General features: G+C 40.7%; 2 protein-coding genes across 2 annotated transcripts; both read left to right on the forward strand.

Annotated features, from left to right (window-relative positions):
- Positions 1–1,019: 1,019 nt before the first annotated feature.
- LOC123868761 (TWiK family of potassium channels protein 7) lies at positions 1,020–12,440 on the forward strand. Its single transcript, XM_045911365.1, has 3 exons — positions 1,020–2,602; positions 9,432–9,434; positions 12,431–12,440. Exon 1 carries the CDS (start codon positions 1,322–1,324, stop codon positions 2,390–2,392), a length of 1,071 nt encoding a protein of 356 aa, XP_045767321.1. The 5' UTR covers positions 1,020–1,321; the 3' UTR covers positions 2,393–2,602; positions 9,432–9,434; positions 12,431–12,440.
- Positions 4,517–10,606, forward strand: LOC123868757 (mitochondrial protein C2orf69 homolog). The gene is made up of 9 exons (XM_045911357.1): positions 4,517–4,919; positions 5,274–5,401; positions 5,952–6,056; positions 6,783–6,891; positions 7,623–7,699; positions 8,477–8,632; positions 9,174–9,280; positions 9,749–9,861; positions 10,324–10,606. The coding sequence occupies exons 1-9, from the start codon at positions 4,701–4,703 to the stop codon at positions 10,456–10,458; spliced, it is 1,149 nt and encodes a 382-aa protein (XP_045767313.1). The 5' UTR covers positions 4,517–4,700; the 3' UTR covers positions 10,459–10,606.
- Positions 12,441–13,332: the final 892 nt, after the last annotated feature.

Genomic DNA, 13,332 nt, shown 5'->3' on the forward strand with positions numbered 1-13,332 from the left:
TTGAACCAGACGTGTGTTTAAGTTATTCTCAATTTAGTTTGATTTAATAAGTGTAGAACTACAAGTGAACTGTTGACGGAATAAAATATTAAAAAAAATTACCTTGAGCTTGAGCTTATGTTAAATATCTATACTAATAAATAAAATTAGAGTGTCTGTCTACAATTTCGAAATAACTGTCTCATTATTAAGCTCATATGGTTATTTGAACGATACCATAACAGAATCGTACGTTTTTAAAATTTTAACAATAAACTAAACAAACATCGGTTTTTGTAACGTACGTTTTTAAATTCACCGAATGAGCGCGCCTGCGCGTAAAACATACGGTTAGCAAACATTTCAATACACGTATCTACGGTACTTGCGTGAACCGAAACAGTGTAGGGTCATACGACGAAAAGTGCGAGTAACGAGATGCATTTGTGAGTAACGATTCGGTACTCGGTACTAGATGGCGCACCCGTTACTCAGTAACGAATACATACGGTTCGCTACAGCTCTACTATCCACATTCAACAGAAGTCAGAACAACCATCTAAAGTAGAAAGATAATACCTAAGATGCCATCACTAGTAGAAGTAAAGAATTTGGCGGCCAAATCCCGCCAAATCCTTTACTCCTTTCCATACTCTATGCTCAAAGCTGCTTTGTTTTGCTGTCCAATTGCTGTCTTTGCTTTACTTTATGGACAAATCACGAAGCTCAAAAGTAAATAAAATATTCCCTCAAAATAAAATGTTAGACAACAAGATTTTTAAGGAAAAATAATCAATTTATTATTCCATTATTGTTGTAAGTAAATTACGTTACGTTAAAGTTTGGACTATTAATATTTCTGTTAAATTGTCTCTACAAACAGTGAAGATAAATCGTCAAAGTTGTAATGTTATTCGGTAAGTAGCAATTCAATCATTTTTATACATAATTAGACGAAAAAGATCCTAAAAAGTAACAAATTTCTGTATAATGTAGTTTCTAGTTCTTATGAAAATTATTAGGGAGATCTGTATTAAATAAATTTTTCATTAATGAATATAATTTTTTTATCAAATGCATATTCATCAGTCTATCAATATCATCAATAATACTTGTGTTACTGTCGCGCCGGTTTTTACGTTTTTCGCTAGAGTAGGTACAAGTTCACTTAACACTCGGCTCAGTCCTACGCAAACGGAATATCAAAGGCTTGTTTTTTAATCAAAACTACCTATATCTGGCATCACGCCAACCCAGTTCCAGAAATAGATTATGGAATAACGTGCGTCGCGTAAACGCGTAAAACCGCAATTTTTTTACCAAATTATATTGTGTGTGTAAAATGGACCGGCACCACAACCACTCAAGTATCCATGGCTCCTGCAGGAGTAAGGACTCCACTTCTACCACTGAGAGCGACCCCCGGGAGAAAATTAAAGACTGTTTGAGAAAATTCATAGCATTTATGTTTACACAAGTGGGAGTCGGTGCTCTTGTAGTTTGTTATGCGATTCTCGGCGCTGCGAGTTTCATGCACATTGAGAAGGACAGTCCAGACGAACAGCTGGAAAACGTTCTGCAATGGAGACAGAACTGTGTAGAAGAACTGTGGAATATTACCAATAAATACAATGTGTTAAACTACACTGCTTGGATGTCTAACAGCAATAATGTTTTGAAAGTATTTCAAAACAATCTAACAGGAGCTATACATTTGGGTTATAACGGTCGAGCTTCCGAGGATATATGGTCTTTCCCCGCTGCTTTAATGTACTCCCTATCAGTTTTCACAATGATTGGGTATGGCAATGTAGTACCGAAAACAGTATGGGGCAAAATTGGTACTATAGCATATGCATGCTTTGGGATACCGATATACGTGTTATACTTCTGTAATATGGGCAAAGTGTTGGCAAAAACTTTTAAATGGCTGTACATAACCGCTCATGAGTGCAGTCGAAGGGATGATACTTTACTTGAAGATGGGGAAATTCAACCTATTAAAAGGAAGATCACAGTACCATCGACAGCTTGTCTATGGGTCATTTCCTTTTATATTTTAACTGGAACTATTATGTTTGGAGCTTGGGAGCATTGGAACTATTTGGACTCAACCTATTTTTGTGTAATTAGTTTATGTAAAATTGGTTTCGGAGATTTTGTCCCAGGAGCAAACATTGCAGACTCGGCTGAAGGTTCCCATTTGAAATTAGTGATAAACTTTATATATGTTCTACTAGGAATGGGTCTTGTGGCCATGTGCTATAATTTAATGTGCGAAGATGTACGAGTCAAAGTGAGAGAGCTCCGACAAGACTTGAAGAATTGCTTGGATGATATTACATTGAAAATTACAGTTTGTATGAACGATACAAAATATTATCATCAGAAACAAACTAGAAATATAAAATGATGCTCTAGAAATTTTGTAGAGATTTTTTGTTTTAACAGCAGAGTCAATCTTCTTGTAGCTGTAAAGAGGTATGCTTTCTTGGATTTGGGCTGTTCTAGGACAGCAGAGAAATTTTTCTAGAAATAGTCTCATCCTGAAAGTTGAAACCAACTTTGAATGCATACTAAATATTTTTTTTTTCCACAAATCCACTGATCATTATTTTTCAGGGTTGGAATATATTATTATGATATTTCTTAAGAGTTCATTCTCTATTTTCACGTTTCAAGTTTTATGTTTAAAGTTAGTTTTAAGTTATTTAGATGTTGTATACACAAAATTTGGTCCTTTCAGGTTTATAGGGAAGTCTATTCCACCTAAGCTTTATTTACTTATGTAAGTAAGTTAAGTTTTTTTGTACGAGAATTGTAATAAACACTATCTTGGTTGTGAATATAATTTTTTTATAGTTATAAATATGTAATTACTTAATAACAAAATTGTATTCAAAATAAAGCAAAATTTTGTTTGTTGTTATTACTAATAATTAAAATAATAATAATAATTTAAATGTTTTTGTTAATTGTTAATGTTTATATTTATAAAATTAATAATTTTAGATCAACAGCTAGAAGCATTTTTCTCTAGATAATGCTAGCTTTGTCCACGTTGATATAAGTTTTTTTTAAATCTTGGGATAAAAGTAGCCTGTTAATTCTGGGTGATGGGTATAAGTTATCTCCATTTCCAGCCAAATCATTTCTGTCCTTGCAGCCATAAAGGAGAAACTAATGTCCAATTTTTCACATTTATAATATTAAAATAACATTAGGGTCAGCTCATAGGATGACTATATTATTATTTATTTATTTATTTAATTAGAACGGACATTTCAGTCCAATTACACTAATTAAATTACACAGTTAAAAATTTGTTTCATTTATAATCTTACTAGCTGACGCCCGCGACTTCGTCCGCGTGGATTTAGGTTTTTCGAAATCCCGTGGGAACTCTTTGGTTTTCCGGGATAAAATGTAGCCTATGTGCTAATCCAGGATATTATCTATCTCCATTCCGAATTTCAGCCAAATCCGTCCAGTAGATTTTGCGTGAAGGAGTAACAAACATACACACACACACACACACACACACACACACACACACACACACACACACACACACACACACACACACACACACACACACATACAAACTTTCGCTTTTATAATATTAGTGTGATATGTAAACTACAAATTCTCACAAAAGTGCAGGATCTGACCTCATAGGTCAGCCCATTTGTAAATATTTTAAACTTAATTGATTAAAATTAGAAGTTGATCATTTTAAAATAATAAATGGTTTTCTATGATTGTAACCTGTTTCATTTCCACCCAAAATACTGTCAGAACTCTAGGTACCTTATGCATGTTCTGAGTTTATTGGTAGGTATATCACAAGTACAGGAATAAATCTGAAAACCACGGATTATACCGAGTGGGGTATCAAATGAAAGGGCTTTACCTGTAGATTCTAAAACAGATTTTTAATTATTTTTTATGCATAATAGTTTTTGATTTATCGTACAAAATGTCGGAAAAATACCCGAGTACGGAACCCTCGGTGCGCGAGTCTGGCTCGCACTTTAACGTACGTTAAATCACTGACGAAACTGGGTCCAATTAAATTTAAAACCGTCCGTTTTTGTAAAAGTTTTATTTAGTGAGTCAGTATGTCGTGTGTCAGCTATGTGTCGCGGGTGAGCGGCGCGGCGATGCTGCCGCTGCGGCTGCGGCGCGTGGGCGGCCACGACGGCCGCGTCAACGACGTGCTGTTCCACCCGCCGGCCAAGCCGCCCGCCTCACACTCCTCGCCGCCAGCCGCGCACGCCCTCGTGTTCTTTGGCGGAGATGTACAGGTATAATGTAGCTACAAACGATCAGTATGTCTGTGTCAGCTATGTGTCGCGGGTGAGCGGCGCGGCGATGCTGCCGCTGCGGCTGCGGCGCGTGGGCGGCCACGACGGCCGCGTCAACGACGTGCTGTTCCACCCGCCGGCCAAGCCGCCCGCCTCACACTCCTCGCCGCCAGCCGCGCACGCCCTCGTGTTCTTTGGCGGAGATGTACAGGTATAATGTAGCTACAAACGGTCAGTATGTCTGTGTCAGCTATGTGTCGCGGGTGAGCGGCGCGGCGATGCTGCCGCTGCGGCTGCGGCGCGTGGGCGGCCACGACGGCCGCGTCAACGACGTGCTGTTCCACCCGCCGGCCAAGCCGCCCGCCTCACACTCCTCGCCGCCAGCCGCGCACGCCCTCGTGTTCTTTGGCGGAGATGTACAGGTATAATGTAGCTACAAACGGTCAGTATGTCTGTGTCAGCTATGTGTCGCGGGTGAGCGGCGCGGCGATGCTGCCGCTGCGGCTGCGGCGCGTGGGCGGCCACGACGGCCGCGTCAACGACGTGCTGTTCCACCCGCCGGCCAAGCCGCCCGCCTCACACTCCTCGCCGCCAGCCGCGCACGCCCTCGTGTTCTTTGGCGGAGATGTACAGGTATAATGTAGCTACAAACGGCCAGTATGTCTGTGTCAGCTATGTGTCGCGGCGCGGTCGTGCTGCCGCTGTGGCTGCGGCGCGTGGGCAGTCATGACGCCCGTGTCAACGCGTCCGTTATACATTCTCACGAAGACGGCGGGAAGGATGACGTAGCGATCGATTACGCAAAGTGCTTACAACTAAAAGTCAAAGCTGCGACACGGCCATACTGACTTGCGTACGTTCTCGTTCGCCAAGAATTACATAGACTTTTGAATCGTCAAATGCATCTACCACTGGTCCTAAATGCCTTTCCAAGAACACTCAGCAAGAAGCTCGCGGTTGCTCTTTCCAAAGATACCTCTGTTATAGGACTACCCGGAAGTGATGCAAGCACATCGCGACAACCGGAACTACGTGAAGTGGAACCTGGAGAGCACGGCGCGAGGGCTGGCGCGGGACTTCCCCACGCAACACATACTGGTTGTGAGACCCGCTAGGTAAAAACAACTATTAACTACAATGGTATGCATATAAATACAACTTGTTATAACTCTTGCCATTATAAAATCATTCCTAACTTTTGACCATTCGTCAATATAGAAACCTAGTACCTGCGTATGTAATAGGTATAATGCCTACAAATTGAGAACTCACTCACCATTTTATAACTGGCATGTCAAAAGTACAATTTCAGTCCTTATGTTAAAGGTGAACAGTACTTTTGACAGACAGTAGACACAGAGTTAAAATGGCGAGTGATTTCTCAGTTCTACGGACTATATTATTCAATTTAACAAAGTAAACAATCAAAAACCTTAATTTTGTCTGAATGTTTTACTCCAAGTTCAAAATACTTAATTCGCCCATGCCGAATGTACGTTAGGCTTGCAATATGCGTTCTCATTGTGTCGATAACTGTAAATAATTGTAAATTGTATGACTCATTGTATGAGGTATAAGCTAATTGCTAGCTAAGCTAGTAAGTTAGTATAATTAGTAGGGATTCTGTATGTTTACCTCCAATGCAGTATTTTCCGTGGATTGCAGGATAGAGTACAAAAGCTTCAGCTGCTACGACAACTTCGTTCCTAGCAACAACGCGGGCGTACCCGACCATACTCCCACCCATAACGCGCTGCACCATCTCGAAAGGTAAATAGATTTCTGATTTAATCACATAAACTCCAAACATAGCTCTCTCCATCGCCTGCTAAATGACTGAGTTTTGACGTGACAACGTCTTATAATTCGATAGAGCCGGCTGCACGCACTAAAAACATGCGGCGTTACCTCGCTCTGAGGCGTTCCATGTAAGGCTTGAAGTGCAAGCGAGAGCGCGGAACGAGCGACAAAGAAGCACAATCGGCCTTTGTTGTCACGTTCAACTATCGTCAGTAAACCGACTTTACAGACAACCAATTTTTTTTTTTATTAGGCCTATAGTTAACAAACATGTCTTGGAGCCATATGTCATCACTGGCAACACAAACTTTTCGATGACTTTGGTCTTCAAGCACTGAGGAATTTCAGTGAAGTTGGATACATCTAATTCGATTGTTATTGAATCATTTGATTGTTATTCGAATGATTCGATTGTGAATCGTCCAGCGCTAGTAGAGATTTATCTGTTTTGGCGGGTCTATTTGTCCGTTGTAGATCAATGACCTGCGAGCATAAAGTGGAGTTTTTTTTTTTATTCACTATAGGTAAGCGCTTGACCACAATCACACCTGATGGAAAGTGATGATGTGGTCTAAGATGGGACGCGTTTACCTAGAAGGTGCCTATTCACTCTTGTTTTAAACTTTGTTTATTGTGTTGTGTTTTTGTTTGTTGTGTTGTGTGTGTTGTTGTGTTGTTTAGTTGTTTCGTATGTAGGTTGCTGCAGAGTGTGAGCAGCAGACTAAAGTCGATGCCCACCGCGGAGCTGTTGGAGGCAGTGTCGTGCGTCTCGCTGCCGGAGGACATCGACATAGAAGAGTTACATGTAAGTATTTCTCAGGAATATAATGTAGGCTAGTCATATTAGATTTTTCTGGTTATAATTACCGATAATTCCGAACCGAGCCTCCGCTGTCTGTCTGTCTCTCTGTCAGCGGGTTGTATATCATGAAGATATTTTCGCAGAGAAATTTTCTATTGCCGCTATAAGTATAACAGCAAATAATAAAAACTTCAAAATGACTTCCATGCATATTAGTAAAAAGGTGTTATATCTTGTACAATGGTAGGGAACCCTTCGTGTGCAGTCCGACTCGCACTTGAGCAGTTTCTCGTTTCATCACGTCTAAATCAGTGATAGTAAACTAACCTATTTAACTAATTGTTAAATACATTGATATTATTATATTATAATCATTTAGTTTGAAGTGTTAGTAAAAACACTCATGAAAAGTATAAATGGTTACTCTATTGTACGCGACTTTGAGGTGGGGGACGCCTCGCTCACTCGCAGCAGGGTGTGCAGGCCTTCCCAACCTGTTTACCCTCTCAACCAGTCGCGCACTATTCTACTCGGTCAAGCTAAGTTTGCACATTGCGTCGATTACGTCACACTGACGCTTACATACGGTATACGAACCGTCCTGACGCGACATGACGACCGCGGGGAGGTGAGCGGGGAAGTGGGAGAGGCGCCGCATTCCAGCGAGGTGCAAACTTAGCGCGACCGGGTTATGGTCCGATTCGCTAGTAAAGTTGGAAATGTGAACTCAACAGAACGCGTCAATCCACCGCTCGGGCTCGGCGCACGCGAACGGGTCCGCGGCGCACGGCCCCCACGCCGCGCACACGCCGTGAGTAGGTTTAGTTCCAATGGATGTTGTGGTACTATCTAACATTACTGTAGAGCCTTGTCAATCTGGGCGATCTAACTTAGGGCGCCCTCCACGGTAACTTTTAAAGCGATTCAGTGACGATACAGTCGCGATACTGCCGCTAGACGTATACCTTCGCTCACTTGATTGAATGATTTTGCACCGCTACTATCGCTTTACAGAATCGATACAAACCTGAACTAGCATCAATAATAAATAATCGATACAGTCGTGCCACCGTCCCGTCCTCCCCTCTGCTCTTTTTGTGCCCGATGTCTCGAAACAGTCGCGCGATTGTAGCGATACAGAAGAGATACCGAATTAATACTATACCTACTAATATTGTGCGGTGTACCACTACTGAACCCCTACTGTCGCGTGTTACAAATGCAACTAACGGCCAAAAGTAGCGACGCAGACGCGCGTTAACGGGAAATCGCTGCAAAAAGTCGCCGTGAGCGACTTCCCTTAGGGCTCACGCGAGTATGATTCTTGTTTTTTTCCGTATCGTCATTTTTCATGATTTGTGATATTTTAACGGCGGCAATGGTTCAAAGTGACCGTGTTCACGTATCACTAAAGGAGAAAATGACGGATACGATTTTTGTGGCGGATCGACGCCCCGCACACTTCAGTAAATTTGATTGACTTAAGATGTTTAAAATCTGATTACAAAAACATTCTAAAAGTCTATTTGTCTAGAATACGTTTTTCGTGTTCGTGAAAGAAATGTATTGTTACGTGTCGTAATTACAGAGATCTGGAGCCACTGTGGTGGCGGGAAAAATTGGCGCTTGACGAGTGCTCTCTAACCCTGGTGGGGTTCAGCAAGGGCTGCGTGGTGCTCAACCAGCTCATCTACGAGTTCCACTACACCAAGACCCTCACTCCTGGAGACGCGCATATGATGAGGTGGGTCAAGTGATGTGGCTATACATTCCACCAACCAGCTGTAGTGGCAGTGCGCAAAACCGTGACCTCACTCTTTAAGGCTCCCACTGAAAACCAGCGCTGCAGCTTGCTGCAGCATTATGCTGAGTGGGAGACCTATATTTGGTCACATGTGACATTTTAATTTTACTATATATTAACTTATAAGTATAATATTATTAGGTAGATATTCATTCAATTAATTTTAAGACATATTGTATTGTAATGTGATGTAGTGATCAAATAAAAAAGTTTTCTTTAATTTCTTTCTTTCTTTCAAAACTGTAACTAAAATTGCGTCCACAGTTCGTGATATCCATCAAAACGTTACAATAGGGATGGTGCCTATTAGTCAAATCAGCAACTTTTTATTCAACGTCATAAGTCATAACGCTCGTTCAGTATGGGAGCTTGTATGAAATGTATCGATGTGAGGTCACATTTGACGTACTTTTTTAGTAGCCCTGTTCGAACCTTGGGAACAGCTTTAGAGAGACAAAAGTATAGTGTATAGTAATTGCAGGTTCATGTCGCGCATCGAGGACATGTACTGGCTGGACGGCGGCCACGCGGGCGGCAAGAACACCTGGATCACTTCCCGCAGCCTGCTGGAGACACTCACCAGGCTCGGTATGGCTTTCACATCATCATCATCAGTCTGTGGACGTCCACTGTTGGACATAGGCCTTCCCTAAATAGTGCCACCACAGCCGGTCTTCAGCCTTACTCATCCAGCCACTTCCCGCCAGCTGCTTTATATCGTCGGTCCATAGTGCTGGAGGGCGTCCCACACGATGGCGGGTGGCTTTCATATAGTGTATAGTCATTGCAGGTTGCAGATATGAGACTTCATGCTACACTTTTTAAAACTGAATGTATGTGTTTTGCTTATCTGGAATTTAGTATAGAAGCAGGCGTTATTTCGCAAAAGTCCATGCAAGGAACCAAAAGCTTAATTTGCTACGAGTATAATCCGTTATACCACTGTATCCGGTTTAACGTTTGGTTTACCGAATTATAGCAAATTAAGCTTTTAGTTCCTTGTATATCTGAAGTTTTATTATTAAAATCTTTGGGTATTCTATATATTTATGACAGACGTGAACATCTTCGTGCACGTGAGCCCCTACCAGGTGCAGGACTCGGGGCGGCCGTGGATCGGCCGCGAGGAGAAGGCCTTCACCGGCTTGCTGAGCAAGCTGGGCGCTAAGGTAACTTTAATTACGTACCTACGATATTCGATTTTACTAAGCAACTAATTCACGGTATGTTCGTTTACGTAGTGACTGCCCGCAGCATCGCTTTACAAAATTATTTCCCGTCCTCTAAGAATTTCGAAAAATTCGGTCTTGTTCCTTGTCTATTATCCCGTTTCCAGAAGGAGTTCCAAGAAACTTTTTTTGGAACAGAAGTCTACGCGAACTAAATCACGGGCATCAGCTAGTTATACAATAGACGAATTATTTAATGACACGGTTGCGTGGAAGCAACCAGCTACCTTTCAGTTGCCACCAAATTGTTGAAGTGTATTGTTAGTTTTATATTCTAACTTTTAATGAAAAGAGCCGAGTTTCTTGCCGGCTCTTCTCAGTAAAATCTGCTTTCCGAACCGGTAGTAGTGACAGATATCCTACATGAAATGAATAAGTGATCTTATTTCCTACTTCACCCAGGTGCGGAGATACCTCCACTCGCAGTCCAGCGCGCCGCACTCCCTGCACATGCACTTCGACGTGCTCGCCAACTTCAAGAGCATGCAGGACTCCGCTCCGCACGCGCTGCCGGACGTGTCCGACGACGAGCCCTAACCGCACTACGATACCCGAGGCACACTGTTACAAATGCTATCACTTTTATAAGTCGCATTCAACTAAGCAAATTCTTTTTCTCAGAATAGCGCAACATTACGCCGACTAAAACCGACTGTACACCAATGAAATATAGACCTTAGTAGCTGATGCCCACGACTTCGTCCGTGTGGATTTAAGTTTTCTGAAATCCCGTAGGAACTCTGATTTTTCGGGATAAAAAATAGCCTATGTGCTAAGCCAGAATATTATCTATCTCCATTCTAAATTTCAGGCAAATCCGTCCCGTAGTTTTTTCGTGAAGGAGTAACAAACACACACACACACATACACACAAACTTTCGCCTTTATAATGTTAGTGTGATTGCTTGACGATAAAATTTTACACAAGAACAACAGAGACTCGTGCTATCTCGCTCATAATTTGCGCGTAGGCAACAACCAATAGCGGACGGACGCTCGCCCATGATTGGTTGAGATTTGCACCATTCAAAAATAAGATTTCTGCGCAGGTACATCGGCGTAACTTATAAAAAGTGGTAGCACTACACGTCATGTTATTAGGTCACTTCACTAAAATAATTACTTAATTTTTTTCGAGGACCATATTTTCGTTTCAATAAGTCGCACCTTCAAAATAAATCTATTGAATGGCTATTCTGAATTTAGATAAAGCATTAATGATAAACATATACTTTTGTATTCTCTGACAGAAAAGTCTGCCTTGAATTTATTTACTTTAAAGAAAAATCCAAAGGGCAGGTGATCCAAATGCCATCATAAAAGTTAGACACGATATCAAAAACAAACTACACGTCCCAAAAGAAATGAAATGAATTAAGAAAAGAAATGTGTTTAGTGACGTGATTGAAGTATGGTCCCTTGCAGAGCCTTTTGATCTTAATACCATTCGGTATTTTCTATTATTATGATATAAGATCAGTTATGAAAGTGGACAACTTTGGGCAAACATACTGAACATAATATTATGTTTAAATAGAAATCAGTATTACATTGTACATATTATTTCTTAACAAGAGAAAGTATTTAAAAAAAGAGGAATTTCTTAAATGCTGTACAAAACGTACCTAGTAATTTAATTAGTTCTACAACTCAATTGGACATAGAAAGATGTTTTAAGAATTATTTCGCGAATAAAATCTATTTTCAGTCAAACTTGTTTGATTTTTTACTACCTGTGCAAAGGGCTCATACGTAACGTGTTTTTCTCGTACCGGACAGAAAGGGAGGATTTCTTGAATTGGATAACTAGGAAATGGGCGGGACGGGATGTTTTAGTTTTCCAATATCCCTTTCAGTTATGCACGAGAAAAACACGTTACGCATGCTTCTTTTAAATAATTGGAGTGTTATAAGTAACAACTAATAATAATAATCAAATTAAATTGTAATATACAGTAAAAACCACATAAGCTAACCTGCTGGGCGATTCAGAACACTCGATTCGGTAAGTTATCGTTCGATAAGATGTATTTTTCAATGAAAAGTACGTCTTATCGAACGGTTACTTACCGAATCGAGTTTTCTGAATCGTCCGGCTGATTCCTATCGTACGCGTAAGGGCCTGGCGTAGACGAGTGAGTTTTGTTTGCGGAGGGAAAAAATTAGATAAAATCTCTAGCTCACAACCGAAACATATGGGACAACGACTAGAGTATGGTCGATAGCCAGGCGGATTCGGGACTTCATCTCCGGGTTACTTAACATCCTTTAGGAAACAAAAATAAAACTAGTAAAATACAGCCAACAATGTATTTTCAATAAATCAAGAGACAGAAAAACTAAGCTACATCAAAATCCTTATAAAATAAACTATCGAGTGGACACTGTTAAATTATTATGTTGAAAGTTTTGAACTTAACACTAAATTGACAGCTAATAATTTTTTTTTTTCTTCTCTGGTCTGGCTTTACACTGATTAGCCAATGTCAAGTGTGTAGTTATTTACAAGTTAGGAAAACTATATTATGTATAAGTATGGACTTCGTCTGTGCTGGCGCCCGCCGACATACACGCGGCGCCCCTTTAGAGCGCTTCTCAGTCAGTTCCTCGGTCAGTTCCACCACCAATAAACACCAGCGGGACACAAAAACCGGCCACTTCTAACAAAAAAACACTCCAAAAAGTCACAACACGCGCGCCAACAAACGCCACCACAGACAAAGTCCCAGCTAATAATTACATACCTATCTATGTAATAATACAGTGCTCGGCAAACAACTTCACCATTGACGTGACTGGCTGGTTAACGGGTGCAAGCGATTGGTTGATAAGTTAGCGCGGCCGCACGCCATTGGTTGATATAATTTGACCCTTGCGTCCTACATTCGCCAACTGCCGCCCACTAAGTTTTTTGCTGGGCACTATAGCCTTTGCTTTTGTAATGAATAAGTGAAAAAGAGACAGCATTAATTTTAGTCTGTCGATTTAGTTTAGTATACAAAAGAAAAAAAAAATCTTATTAGAGAACAGAAAACCCACATTTCAAAATAGACAAACGTGAAAAGGTTATAGATATTCTTAGGAGTCTAAAAAGAATCTAATATGACACATTATTATGTATAAAGTTTTCGTAATAATCTAATAGGTACAGACCGTTCACTACATGTCCATGCTTCACTATAACTTGTCCCTTGCCGTCATGTTGGCACTATTGCAAATCACACAATAAACCCTAAGTTCTAAAGAATAAAGCACACAAAGCAATGATGCCAACATGACGACAAGGGACAAGTTACAGTTATAGTGAACAATCTGAACATTATACATGGAATGAATAAGTTTTCAAGTTTAAACGGACATTCAAAGCATTACTTGTAATTGACAAAAATTACATTTTATATTGAGTGTTGT

Source organism: Maniola jurtina, chromosome 10, assembly GCF_905333055.1.
Source record: "Maniola jurtina chromosome 10, ilManJurt1.1, whole genome shotgun sequence".
In the NCBI taxonomy this organism is placed as follows: domain Eukaryota; kingdom Metazoa; phylum Arthropoda; class Insecta; order Lepidoptera; family Nymphalidae; genus Maniola; species Maniola jurtina.